This window comes from Chiloscyllium plagiosum, unplaced genomic scaffold, assembly GCF_037043375.1.
Source record: "Chiloscyllium plagiosum isolate Xiang-an unplaced genomic scaffold, Cpla_swu_hap1 HiC_scaffold_30, whole genome shotgun sequence".
Classification (NCBI taxonomy): domain Eukaryota; kingdom Metazoa; phylum Chordata; class Chondrichthyes; order Orectolobiformes; family Hemiscylliidae; genus Chiloscyllium; species Chiloscyllium plagiosum.
The window spans coordinates 32,920,228-32,935,308 of record NW_028270168.1 but is presented as its reverse complement, the minus strand read 5'-3'; the positions used below and the strand labels follow the sequence as shown (position 1 = coordinate 32,935,308).

The window sequence follows — 15,081 nt, the reverse complement described above, 5'->3', positions numbered from 1 at the left end:
ATTGGCCCATCTGGTCAAGATCCTGTTGCAATCTGAGGTAATCCTCTTCACTGTCCATGACACCTCCAATTTTGGTATCATCTGCAAAGTTACTAACTGTACCTCTTATGCTCGCATCCAAATCATTTATGTAAATGACAAAAGATAGCAGGCCCAGCACCGATCCTTGTGGCACTCCACTGGTCACAGGCCTCCAGTCTGAAAAACCACCACCCTCTGTCTTCTACCTTTGAGCCAGTTCTGTATCCAAATGGCTAGTTCTCCCTGTATTCCATGAGATCTAACCTTGCAAACCAGTCTCCCATGGGGAACCTTGTCGAACGCCTTACTGAAGTCCATATAGATCACATCTACTACTCTGCCCTCAATCTTCTTTGTTACTTCATCAAAAAACTCAATCAAGTTTGAGAGACATGATTTCCCACGCACAAAGCCATGTTGACTATCCCAAATCAGTCCTTGCCTTTCCAAATACATGTACATCCTGTCCTTCAGGATTCCCTCCAACAACTTGCCCACCACCAAGGTCAGGCTCACTGGTCTATAGTTCTCTGGCATGTCCTTACCACCTTTCTTAAACAGTGGCACCACGTTAGCCAACCTCCAGTCTTCCGGCACCTCACCTGTGACTATCGATGATACAAATATCTCAGCGAGAGGCCTAGCAATCACTTCTCTAGCTTCCCACAGAGTTCTTGGGTACACTTGATCAGGTCCTGGGGATTTATCCACCCTTAATCGTTTCAAGACATCCAGGACTTTCTCTGTAATCTGGACATTTTGCAAGATGTCACCATCTATTTCCCTACAGTCTATCTTCCATATCCTTTTCCACAGTAAATACTGATGCAAAATATTCATTTAGAATCCCCCCCATTTTCTGTGGGTCCACACAAAGGCCGCCTTGCTGATCTTTGAGGGGCCCTATTCCCTCCCTAGTTACCCTTTTGTCCTTTTAATAAATTTGTAAAACCCCTTTGGATTCTCCTTAATTCTATTTGCCAAAGCTATCTCATGTCCCCGTTTTGCCCTCCTGATTTCCCTCTTAAGTATACTCCTACTTTCTTTGTACTCTAAGGATTCACTCGATCTTTCCTGTCTGTACCTGACATATGCTTCCTTCTTTTTCTTAACCAAACTCTCAATTTCTTTAGTCATCCAGCATTCCCTATACCTACCAGCCTTTCCTTTCACCCTGAAGAAATACACTTTTTCTGATTCTCGTTATCTCATTTCTGAAGGCTTCCCATTTTCCAGCCGTCCCTTTACCTGCGAACATCTGCCTCCAATCAGCTTTTGAAAGTTCTTGCCTAATACCATCAAAATTGGCCTTTCTCCAATTTAGAACTTCAACTTTTGGATCTGGTCTATCCTTTTCCATCACTATTTTAAAACGAATAGAATTATGGTCACTGGCCCCAAAGTGCTCCTCCACTGACACCTCAGTCACCTGCCCTACCTTACTTCCGAAGGTTAGGTCAAGTTCTGCACCTTCTCTAGTAGGTACATCCACATACTGAATCAGAAAATTGTCTTGTACACGTAAATTCCTCTCCATCTAAACCTTTAACATTATGGCAGTCTTAGTCGATGTTTGGAAGTGTTGACATCATTTAACTAACACAACTGAATTCTTCAGCTAAGGTTTTTGAACAATAAATTATGTCAGCCTCTGCCCATAATACCTTAATTTCAAGAACTAAGAGAGGATCTGAAAGTAATGAAAAAATTCCCCTACCTGCACAGCTGCATCATGGGTGCCACCACTAACCAGGAAGTATAAATACAAAAAAGAAAACACAAATGAATAGTCGAGATGCACAAAGAGTAAAGTTGTGACATGGGTACTGGAAACACAAATGTCAACTTTAAAGACTCAAATTTAGTCTGAGTATTGGAGGCAAGGAAAAAGCCCCAAATTTCTAACAGGAGATTCAGAGTTCTGAAGAGGAGTCACTTCATCCTTATCACATTAACTGCTTCGCTCTACAGAGATGCTGCCAGATCTGTTGATTTCCTCAAGCTTTGTTTTTACTTCAGATTTCCAGTACCTTCAGTATTTTGCTTTTAAATCAGAAAATTCCATGCAATTTCCAATGCAATCAAGAGCAATGATCTACATACCTATTGAAAGAAAAGCTGGAGATAACCACCTGCGCTTCCAAAGCCGCATTGACATAAAATATCCCAAGGTACTTCATAGAAGCACTATGAAAATGACACTGAACCATCAAGGATTTATTGGATCAAAGAGGAGAGACACATCTTAAGAGGAAAAGATCATAGAAACAGAAATCCAGAATTTACATACTAGACAACTAAAAAATTACTAGATAAGAGTGGTACTGGAAAAGCACAGCAGGTCAGACAGCAACCGAGGAGCAGGAAAATCAACGTTTTGGGCAAAAGCCCTTCGTCAGGAATAGAGGCAGGGTGCCTGCAGAGTGGAGAGATAAATGAGAGGGGGGTGGAGGTAGGGAGAAAGTAGCACAGAGTACAACAGATAAATGGGGGGGGGGGGGGGTAGATGAAGGTGTTAGGTCAAAGAGGAAGGTGGAGTGGATAGGTGGAAAGGAAGATAGACAGGTCATGAGGGCAGTGCTGAGCTGGAAAGTTGGAGCTGGAGTGAGGGGGGGGGGGGGGGGGGGGGGTGGAGAGAAGGGGAAAGTGAGGAAACTGGTGAAATCCACATTGATGCCATGGGGTTGAAGTGTTCCGAGGCTGATAATGAAGCATTCTTCCTCCAGGCATCAGGTGGTGAGGGAGTGGCGGTGGAGGCGGCCCAGGACCTGCATGCCCCACCAGCAACAGAAAAACAGAAAAAAAATTGGATGTTCAAAGGCCAGAATGAAATCATACAAATTCCTCAAAAGAATTGTGGTGCCAGAAGAAATTACTGAGGGTGGGGGCAAGAGACAACGGACAGGGAGAGGGTTTTGAAAATAAGGGTGAGAATTTTAATGCCAAGATGTTGGTAAATCTGGAACTAGCATAGGTTTGTGACCAAAAAGGGTGATAAGATCAATAAAATTTGGTTCAAGTTAAACATGGGCAAAGTTCTAATGACCCCAGGCTTACAGAGCACACAGGGATTAGTCAGAAGCATGCTGAATTGGTTAAATACTGTATACAAAATAAGGGTTTCAGTAACATGAGCTGGCACAAAAGCTGATGCAAGCAACATAATGGAAGTGGAAATAAGCAGTCACGATATGATCAGAAGCTCCTATCAGGGTCCAACATGACACGAAGGCTCTGAACAGACTGGTTTCATCTCAGACTGTTGCTGGGAGACAAATAGTGTCAATGAATGGGAAATCCAGTTTGGAGAATATATCAAAAACAATGGCTTAGTTTTCTCAGTACTGAAATGGGAGGGTATTTCCATTCATTTAGCAGCGGGTGTCACATAAGACTAGGAGTTAGGACATCATGTTAGGTTGTACAGGGCGCTGATGAGGCCATTTTGAGTACTGTGTACAGTCCTGGTCATCCTGCTATAGGAAGGATATTATTAAATTGGAGAGAATACATAAAAGATTTACAAGGATGTTACCAGGACTGGAGGGTTTGAGTTTTGGGGAGAGGCTGGGATTTTCTTCCTCCCTGCAGCTTAGGAGGTTGAAGGGTGAACTTAAAGATATTTATAAAATGATGAGGGGAATAGATAATGGTGAATAGATAAGGTCTTTTCTCTTGAGTAAGTGCATTCAAAACCAGAAGGCACAATTTTAAAGAGTGAGAGAAGCACGATTTAGAAAAGACACGAAGGACAGCTTTTGCACAGAGGGTGGCTCGTATGTGGAATGACCTGCCAGTGGAAGTGGTAGATGCAGGTACACAGTTACAACATTTAAAAGATTTGGACAGGTACATGAATAGGAAAGGTGTAGATGGATACGGGCCAAAAGCAGGTAAATTGGACTAATTTAGTTGGGAAACTTGGGTTGGTATGGACACGTTGGTCCAAAGGATCTGTTTCCAAGCTGCAGGACTATGACTAAGTCTGATATTGTAGCATTGGTTTCACTGGAAAAGATGGTGATGAGATAGAGCTGGGTGTCATGAGCACACAGGAAAATATTGCTTTTATGAAAGGAATCAAAAACAAAAATAGAAATAGCTGAACAAGCTCAGGTCTGGCAGAAATTGTGGATAGAAATCAGTTAACATTTCAGGTGGAATGACCCTCCCTCAGTACCAATGGTAGCAACGAAAAGGTTGGCTTATATGCAGGCATGCGCATGGGGAGAGGGGGTACTCGCACATCGTTGCGGAGGGGAAGAAAACGTGTGAGGGCTGCAGTGCAAGAGATGGGTCGGATGAGCAGTGTGGATGAGCAGAGGGATCTTGGTGTCCATGTACACAAATCTTTGAAAGTTGCCACCCAGGTAAGTAGTGCGGTGAAGGCATATGGCGTACTGGCTTTTATTGGTAGAGGAATTCAGTTCCGGAGTACTGAGGTCATGTTGCAGTTGTATAAGACTCTGGTGCGGCCACATCTGGAGTATTGTGTGCAGTTTTGGTCGCCATACTATAGGAAGGATGTGGAGGCACTGGAACGGGTGCAGAGGAGGTTTACCAGGATGTTGCCTGGTATGGTAGAAAGATCGTATGAGGAAAGGCTGAGGCACTTGGGGTTGTTTTCATTGGAGAAAAGAAGGTTTAGGGGTGACTTGATAGAGGTGTATAAGATGATTAGGGGTTTAGATAGGGTCGACAGTGAGAATCTTTTTCCACGTATGGAGTCAGCTATTACAAGGGGGCATAGCTTTAAATTAAGGGGGAGTAGGTATAGGACAGATGTTAGGGGTAGATTCTTTACTCAGCGAGTCGTGAGTTCATGGAATGCCCTGCCAGTAGCAGTGGTGGACTCTCCCTCATTATGGGCATTTAAGCGGGCATTGGATAGGCATATGGAGGATAGTGGGCTAGTGTAGGTTAGGTGGGCTTGGATCAGCGCAACATCGAGGGCCGAAGGGCCTGTCCTGTGCTGTATTCTTCTATGTTCTATGTGGCTGAGGGTCCTGTCAACAGGAAGATTCCTTGGTTGAGGAAAGTGGTAGACATTTTGGAGGCTCCCTTGTCAAAGTTGGTATCAAAACAAATGCAATGAAGATGGAAGAATGGAAGTGTCTTTACAGGAAGCAGGGTGCAAGGACATATAGTTCAGTTAACTGTGGGAGTCAGTGGGCTTGAACTGGATATCAGTGGCCAGTCTATACCCAGAAATGGAAACGGATGTCATGGAAGGGGAGGGTGGAGTCAGATGGACCAGAAGAAGGAAAGAGGGGGTGGAAATTGGAAGCGAAATTGATTAACGTTTCCAATTGTAATCAAGGGAAGCAGGCAGCACCAATGTTATCATCGATATACTGGAGAAAATGTTGTGGGTGGAGGCTGGAATAGGACTGGAACAAGGAATGTTCCATGTACCCATGAAGAGAGAGGCATACCTGGGGCTCATGCATGCACCCACAAACACCTTTCTGACCTGACGAAAATGACAGGATTTAGAAGAAAAGTTGTTCAGGGTGAGGATGAGCTCAGCCAGGTGGAGGAGGCAAGTGGTGAATGGAGATGGTTCAAGCCTTTTTTCCAGGAAGAGGAGGAGAGTCCTGAGACGTTCTGGTGGAGGATGGACATGTAAAGGAAGTGCATGTCCATGGGAAAGAGGCAGCAGCTGGAGCCCGCAAACTGGAAATTCTGAAACTGGCATAAAGCAGAGGAATCGCGGATGTAGGTGAGCATGGCCTGGACCAGAGAAGAAAAGACTGAGTCAAGGTAGAAATAAGTTGTGAGAGACAGGAGCAGGCAGAAACAATTCGCCTGCTCAGACAGTCCTGATTGTGAATTTTGGAAAGGAGGTAGAAGCAAGCTGCATGGGGTTGCAGGAAAATCAGCTGCAAGGCAGTTGGCAGGAGGAAATTACCAGATGAAGTGAGGTTGGTGACCGTGGTTGGCACAATGGCCTGACATTCCAACGTGGAGTCATGGTCTGGGAGAGATAGAAGTTATCTGCAATATAGAGGTCAGTCCACCAGGCTACAGCAGCACCACCCTCATGGCCAACACATCGTCAACTCTGAAACCAGGATAAAATGTGAATTCAAAGTGATAAGACGACTGCCACTGTCCCTAAAACTGTCAAGTGTTTGTTCTTTAAAATGAAAATCAAGAAATTTAAAAAAGGTCCTAGAAAGCCAAAATCCAAGAGTAACTAAACAAAATAAGACCATAAGACATAGGAATGGAAGTAATGCCATGCGGACCATTGAGTCCACTCTGCCATTTAATCATGGCAGATGGGCATTTCAACTCCACTTACCTGCATTCTTCCCGTAGCCCTTAATTCCTTGTGACATCAAGAATTTATCAATCTCTGCCTTGAAGACATTTAGCGTCCTGGCCTCCACTGCACGCCACGGCAATGAATTCCACAGGCCCACCACACTCTGGCTGAAGAAATGTCTCCGCATTTCTGTTCTGAATTTACCCCCTCCAATTTTAAGGCTGTGCCCACAGGTCCTTGTCTCCCCGCCTAACGGAAACAATTTCTTAGCGTCCACCCTTTCCAAGCCATGTATTATCTTGTACGTTTATATTAGATCTCCCCTTAACCTTCTAAACTCCAATGAATACAATCTCAGGATCCTCAGCCGTTCCTCGTATGTTAGACCTACCATTCCAGGGATCATCCGTGTGAATCTCTGTTGGACACGCTCCAGTGCTAGGTATGTCCCTCCTGAGGTGTGGGGACAGTACTCCAAATGGGGCCTAACCGGAGCTTTATAAAGTCTCAGTAGCACATCGCTGTTTTTATATTCCAACCCTCTTGAGATAAATGACAACATTGCATTCGCTTTCTTAATCACAGATTCAACCTGCATGTTTACCTTTAGAGAATCTTTGACTAGCACTCCCAAGTCCCTTTGTACTTTGGCTTTAAGAATTTTCTCACCATTTAGATAGTCCATGCTTCTTTTTTCCCCAAAGTGCAATACCTCGCATTTGCTCACAGTGAACTTCAGCCATTTCCTGGACCACTCTCCCAAACTGTCTAGATCCTTCTGCAGCCTCCCCACTTCCTCAGCACTACCTGCCTGTCTACCTAACTTCATATCATTGGCAAACTTCGCTAGAATGCCCCCAGTCCCTTCACCCAGATCATTAATATATAACGTGAACAGCTGCGGCCCCAACACTGAACCCTGTGGGACACCGATTGTCACTGGCTGCCATTCCGAAAAAGAACGTTTTATCCCAACTATCTGCCTTCTGTCAGACAGCCAATCCTCAATCCATACCAGTAGCTCACCTCGAACACCATGGGCCCTCACCTTACTCAGCAGCCTCCCGTGTGGCACCTTATCAAAGGCCTTTTGGAAGTCTAGATAGACCACATCCACTGGGTTTCCCTAGTCTAACCTACTTGTCACCTCTTCAAAGAATTCCAACAGGTTTGTCAGGCATGACCTCCCCTTACTAAATTCATGTTGACTGGTCCTAATCCGACCCTGCTCTTCCAAGAATTTAGAAACCTCATCCTTAATGACGGATTCTAGAATTTTACCAACAACCGAGGTTAGGCTAATTGGCCTCTAATTTTCCATCTTTTGTCTTGATCCTTTCTTGAACAATGGAGTTACAACAGCAGTCTTCCAATCATCCGGGACTTTCCCTGACTCCAGTGACTTTTGAAAGATCTCAACCAACGCCTCCACTATTTCCTCTGCCACCTCCCTCAGAACTCTAGGATGTAGCCCATCGGGGCCAGGAGATTTATCAATTTTAAGACCTTTTAGCTTTTCTAGCACTATCGTACTCAACACAGCCCCCTGACTCCCTTTAATTGTTGGGATATTACTCATATCTTCCACTGTGAAGACTGACGCAAAGTACTTATTAAGTTCTCCAGCTATTTCCTTATCTCCCATCACTAGGCTTCCAGCATCAGTTTGAAGTGGCCCAATGTCTACTTTTGCCTGACGTTTGTTTCTTATGTATTGAAAGAAACTTTTACTATCATTTCTAATATTACTGGCTAGCCTACCTTCATATTTGATCCTCTCCTTCCTTACTTCTCTCTTTGTTATCCTCTGTTTGTTTTTGTAGCTTTCCCAATCTTCTGATTTCCCAGTGCTCTTGGCCACTTTATAGCATCTCTCTTTTTCTTTAATACATTTCCTGACTTCCTTTGTCAGCCATGGCTGTCTAATCCCTCCCCGGATAATCTCTCTTTTCTTGGGGATGAACCTCTGTACAGTGTCCTCAATTATACCCACAAACCCCTGCCATTTTTGCTCTACTGTCTTCCCTGCTAGGCTCTGCTTCCAGTCGATTTTTGTCAGTTCCTCTCTCATGCCCTCATAATTACCTTTATTTAACTGTAACACCATTACATCCGATTTTGGCTTCTCTCTTTCAAACTGCAGACTGAACTCTACCATATTATTATCGCTGCTTCCTAAGTGTTCCCTTAAGATCTTTCATAAAGTCTGGTTCATTACATAACAGTAGGTCCAGAATAGCCTGCTCCCTTGTGGGCTCCATGACAAGCTGTTCCAAAAAGCCATCCTGTAAGCATTCCATGAATTCCCTTTCTTTGGATCCACTGGCAACATTATTTACCCAGTCCACCTGCATATTGAAGTCTCCCATGATCACCGTGACCCTGCCTTTCTGACATGCCTTTTCTATTTCACGGTACATGTTGCACCTCTGGTCCTGACCACTGTTAGGTGGTCTGTACATAACTCCCGTTATGGATTTTTTGCCTTTGTGGTTCCTCAATTCCACCCACACAGACTTCACATCATCCGACCCTATGTCATTCAGTGCCATAGATTTAATTTTGTTCTTAACTAACAAGGCCACCCCGCCCCCTTTGCCCACCTCCCTGTCTTTTTCGATAAGTTGAAAATCCTTGGACGTTCAACTGCCAGTCCTGAACCCCCTGCAACCACGTCTCTGTGATGCCTACCACATCATAATCATTCACGATGATCTGTGCCATTAGTTCATCTATTTTGTTACGAATGCTACGAGCATTCAGGTAAAGTGCCTTAATGCTAACTTTCTTATCATTAGAGATATTGGAAGTCATAAGATGTCCCAAGTTATCCTTTTGTTGCATTCCTAATCTGCCTCAAGGTTAAATCCACTTGCATACATGCTATCCTCCTGCTTATCTTTCCATTTAACTCCATACTCCCTGTCGCTTTCACTTTCCCTCTCCACCCTCCTCCCAACTCAGAAGTTTAAAGTCCTGCTGACCACCCTATTTATCCTCTTCGCTAGAAGATTGGTACCAGATCGGTTCAGGTGGAGACCGTCCCAATGGTACAGATCCTCTCGGTTCCAAAACTGATGCCAATGCCCCATGAAATGGAATCCCTCTTTCCCATACCAATCCCTTAGCCACATGTTTACTTCCCTAATTTTCTTATCCCTATGCCAATTGGCACGTGGCTCGGGCAGTAATCCGGAGATTATGACCCTTGAGGACCTGTACTTCAATTTCCTTCCTTCCAGTAACACTTTCCCCAGTTGAATGTGGAACATCTACAGATCTAACAATAGATCTGGTTGTTCACTTTCTCCTCGTATGATTTGAGGTGACAACTGTTCTACACAGGTTACAGATTGCCAAATGGACTGCCATTTATTGATTGTTTTGAGCGCCTGGCTCTCCAACTCTCAGCTCAAGCCATGATCTGGTAAGTTTCTTTTTCAAAGTTATTTCACTTGGATCTGATCACTTACTCCTTCTGCTACTTCTGGCTTCAATTTTTTTTTATGCTGTTGAAAGAATAGTCTGATGTGATGCAACATTGGTTCCTGGACTTGGAGATTATGACCCTCGAGGACCTGTACTTCAATTTCCTTCCTTAGTGCTTGATAATCCCCAAACAGGTCCTCCACCCTAGCTTTGCCTATGTTGTTAGTCCCAACGTGGACCACAAAAATTGAATCCACCCCTCCAATATCCTTTCAAGCCGATCAGAGATGTCACGCACCCTGGCACCGGGCAGGCAACACACCATGCGAGACTCCTGATCCGGCTTGCATAGGATACTATCTGTCCCCCTAATTATAGAATCCCCTATACCAACTACTTGTCTTTTTGCTCCCCCCTCTTGAATGGCCTTCTGCAATATGGTGCCATGGTCAGCTGGCATGCATTGCAATAATGAGGTCAAAACATTTATTACGTGTGAACTAAACAGAAAAGATGAACTTCATCCAAAGACAGACAAAATGACCAAGATATGGCAAAAACTTGTACAATCTGTTAAACCAACATATAGTAGTTATTTCAGGAAATATGTAGTGGTTACATGCTGACATGAATAAAATTGAAATAAGCAGGTGGCTATTTGCAATGAAAAGGAAATTACATTCATGTCAGGGCATGAAAATGATGTATCCGGATTACCTGATATAAAGATTAGACAACTAGACTGAGCACATCCTACCTGACAAAATGTGAATATAATTTTTCTATAAAATCAGCAGCAATACAACATATTTAAGACTATGAAAACAATTGTTAAAAAAGTGATCACAATCACATAATACATTAATAATGTCACAAAGCTTCCATAAAGCAAATGAATAGGAAAAGAATGGATGTAGCTGTACAATGTTAACTGGGCACATGGCATGATAGGTGCCGATTCTAGCTAACATGCAACTGATTACCGCATATTGAGTCTTGACGGCACAAAGTCTTATGGCATCAGGTGAAACATGGGCTACAAATCTCCTAATGATCAGTAGCTACTGCCTCAGGCCAATTAAAACTGGAGTTGAGAGGTCATGTTGTGGCTATACAGGACATTGGTTAGGCCACTGTTGGAATATTGCGTGCAATTCTGGTCTCCTTCCTATCGGAAAGATGTTGTAAAACTTGAAAAGGTTCAGAAAAGATTTACAAAGATGTTGTCAGGGTTGGAGGATTTTAGCTTTAGGAAACGGCTGGACAGTCTGGGGCTGTTTTCCCTGGAGCGTCGGAGGCTGAGGGGTGACCTTATAGAGGTTTACAAAATTATGAGGGGCATGGACAGGATAAATAGACAATTGTCTTTTCCCTGGGGTTGGGGAGTCCAGGACTAGAGGGCATAGGTTTAGGGTGAGGGGAAAAAGATATACAAGAGACCTAAGGAGCAATTTTTTTCCACACAGAGGATGGTACGTATATGGAATGAGCTGCCAGAGGAAATGGTGGAGGCTGATACAATTGCAACATTTAAAAGGCAGTGGGATGGGTATATGAATAGAAAGGGTTTGGAGGGATATGGGCCGGGTGTTGGCAGGTGGGACTAGATTGGGTTGGGATATCTGGTCAGCATGGACGAGTTGGACCGAAGGGTCTGTTTCCATGCTGTACATTTCTATGATTCTATGTTGAGCACCATTTGAAAGAAACACTGAACACAGCAAGGGCACAAATGTACTTAAGGTGGCATGCGCTACCATTAACCTAGTCCACAGACTATATCTATGACAAGTGGTCAAAGGACTAACAGGGAAAAGCTTATAATTTATCCTCTCCAATCTATTGTTACAGATGCAGTCAATGACTGAATTAATAAGATTCATCACCACACAATCCATGTGAAGAGGAAGCTTTCATAGTGAAGATATTCTTCAAAGAGCTACATCAGGAAGGTTCAGTTCAGACCCAACAACTAAAATTGAAACATGAGGTACTGCGACACAAAAGCAACAAAATTGTATTCCAACACTACATATCACCTTATAGTCCAGTATACCTTCACAATAATCTCAAAACAGGAGACCATCCATGGGTCACAGGCAAGAGGAGCATACCTCAGGTATACTAAAAACTAAGGTGCCAACCTGATGAAGCTACAAACATAGCTGCAAGTATGCTAAATAGTGCAAACAGCATACCACTGAGCTAAGCAAGCCCACAAACAATAGATCAGATTACAGCTTTGCAGTCATGCCATATACAGTTGAGAACAGTGGAGGACAATTATGAACTGGAGAGAGACATCGGTTTTCTTGATTTTCAAGTGATGGAGAAGTACTGAACTTAAGCACAAAACGTTAAGGCTGAAGTGTTTGTAACTACCAACCAAGGATCAAGTGTATAACTTTGCTCCATCCCCAAGATCCCCATCAGATACCAGACTTCAGGGAGTGAATTCACTCCACATTAGAAGCAGTTGAGCACACTGGCTACAGTGAAGGTTAAAGACCCTAGCATCATCCTGGCTGTTGTATTAAATATCTGTTGTCCAGTATAGAATATCTATTGTCCAGTATTAGCCAAACATTCAGTCAAGCTGCTTTAAGACACCTACAAAACATGTGGAAAATTAGCCAGATATATCCACCTTTGCAAGGCAAAAAAATCTCATCTTATAAAATTCAAGTTAAGTGGAACAATACTCCCTCTCTGATAATAGTCTACTCTCAGAGTAATGAAAGGAATTGACAATAAATCTGTCAAGCAATACTTACACAGCAGTAACACATTGATGCTTAGTCTGCATTCTGCCGACACCAATTAAATAGAGTCATTAACTCCTTGGCTCTAATGGACAGATACTAGAATCCAGAAGTTCCAACACCAATATATTACAGCAGCAGTGTTTATAATTGACCAACCAAGATTTACTGCAGCAATTTACCCAAGATCCTGTTATCACCTTCCAAACTCCATGTCATTTTTTTTCCCAAAAGGTGAAGGACAGTAGGCACACAAGTAAACTAACTCAAAGTTGCCAGAGACCTGGGTTCAATTCCCACCTCAGGCGACTGACTGTGTGGAGTTTGCACGTTCTCTCCATGTCTGCGTGAGTTTCCTCCGGGTGCTCCGGTTTCCTCCCACAGTCCAAAGATGTGCAGGTCAGGTGAATTGGCCATGCTAAATTGCCCGTAGTGTTAGGTAAGGGGTAAATGTAGGGGTATGGGTGAGTTACGCTTTGGCGGGTCAGTGTAGACTTGTTGGGCCGAAGGGCCTGTTTCCACACTAATGTAATCTAATCTAACTATCCAAATTTGAATATTTGCTACTGCTCTGCATCACTGGGTGAAAATCCTAAAACTCCTTCACAGCATTGTGGGAATGTTTTCACCACATGGAATACAACAGTTCAAGGCAGCAGCTCACAAGCACCTTCTCAACTGTAATTAGGGCTGAGGCAATAAATTGTCAGTGACATCCACATCACAAACAAAAAAAAATGTGGCAATTTCACATTTGCATTACAACACAATTTGCAATGCAAAGCTAGTTGTGGTTCTTAGAGCAAGTAGTGCAGTGCATCTTGTGCAGGCAGTCAAGACACTTCAAAAGATTTTTTTGAAAACTTTGGAAAACTGACATCACAAGTCACAAGACCAATATATGCATCACCTTTGTAAATGGAATAGATGAAAGCAGAACTATACATGTCAGCTGTCAGACTGAGTGAATGACAAACCAATTTAGTTTGCTCATGGAAAAGCTCTTTCATCTCAATTAGGTAACTCCAGGACATTCTTCTGAATAATTGGGCTGTATAAAACAAACAGTTGCCCCCAGCTGTTTAGGTGAATTAAAGCAAGTTGAGGGAGTACAGGTACACAATTCAAAGTGACTGAAAATGCTCAGAGGTGTGCAGTGAACTAAAGTGCCAAGGGAAAGAGATTAAAAAAAACCTGAGCAAGTTCAGTTCCCAGCCCCTCCATCTTAAAGAGATTACATCATTGGTTTCAAGCGGCTCTGTGCAATGGGACAGCCTCAGTCAGGGATGAGGCTGCAGGCAGTTTACCTGCGCGTCAATGACGAAGATCAGAGCCCCGGTGCCCCTGAAGATCATCTCATAGTCGAAGGTGGGGTCGAAGAAGTCCACCTGGCCGGGAAAATCCCAAATCTGGAAGTTGACGAAGGAGCTGTTGGAGATGTCGTCCTTGTAGATCTTGTTGGTGCTCTCCAAGAAGAGGGTCTCGTTGGGGGACATCTTATGAAAGACCACCTTCTGGATGGAGGACTTGCCGCTGCGCCTGAGGCCCATCAGCAGGATGCGGGGTTTACTGTCCGACTGCGACTCGCTGCCTTCCATGTCGGACTCCTCCACCCCGTAGCCGAAGTCTTTGGGGAAAGAGTCCACCACCCCGTAGCTGCCGGCCAGCGGCTCGTCGTTGCTGTACTGGATAGACATTGTCGCGGCTGTGGCCGGGCGAGTCGAAGGAGGAAGGAGAGGAAGCCGCCCAGACCCGCCGCCGGACCCGCTCTCGACACCGCTCGAGTTCAGCCTCCCGCACCGCGTAACCAAGCTCACCTCACCTTACGTCGCGTTTCCACCCCCTCGCCTCTGCTTCCCGGCTCATTGGTTGGTCCTCCGCAGCGCGTGCCCGCCCACCTATATCGCCCGCACGGCTATTGGTTCATCCACACGCCCATCAGCACGGGACCCACAAGCAGGTTTGGTTGAGAACGTCATGTGTTAACATCACCTGACTGGCGCTGACGACCTTTGACCTCCCTCCCCTCCTCCTGAGGGAGGAAACAGCTAGCAGAGGGAGGAGGGGAAGAAGCAGGTGGAGGTGGGACAGCCTGGAGGAGGGGAGGGAAGAGGAAAGGAGAGGGGCTGGGCTGATTGATTGATGGCAGGGAGTCTTGTTGCTTCTGAGGAAGGTGAATAGGTCTCGTTATCAATGTGACTGCAATTCTGATTTTTCAACAGGTGGATTTCAATCAGTGACCACACAACAATCTCCATCATGTGGCTGAAGGGAAAGCATTTATTAATGAGATGTCAGATTGTAATGTACCACAATCTGTGAAACTGTTAGCTAAACTCATGCAGTAACTGCCTGTAATTTGATTGTGAGGGACAGCTGAATGCCAGGATACCTCTAGTATTTTTTTTAATACTTCTTATGGTATCTGGGTATCACTGGCCAAGCCTGCCTTTATTGCCCATTCTTAATTGCCTTGGAGAAGGTAGTGATGGCATGGAATTAATGAACAAAGCTGACCATTTTATTTGGCCAATCTGTACCAACTGTCTGCAACAATTCAGTGAATCCTCATCCTTCACTTTCCTCATTTTTTTCCTT

At 44.2% G+C, this 15,081-nt stretch overlaps 1 protein-coding gene across 1 annotated transcript in view; it reads right to left on the bottom strand.

The window, feature by feature from the left end:
• The window catches only part of rragca (Ras-related GTP binding Ca), a 49,387-nt gene extending 35,122 nt beyond the window's left edge, over window positions 1-14,265 (bottom strand). Inside the window, exon 1 of the mRNA XM_043717819.2 lies at window positions 13,791-14,265. Within this exon, the coding sequence (XP_043573754.1) occupies window positions 13,791-14,180 (390 nt within the window). The 5' untranslated portion in view covers window positions 14,181-14,265. The remainder of the gene's footprint in view (window positions 1-13,790) is intronic.
• Window positions 14,266-15,081: the final 816 nt, after the last annotated feature.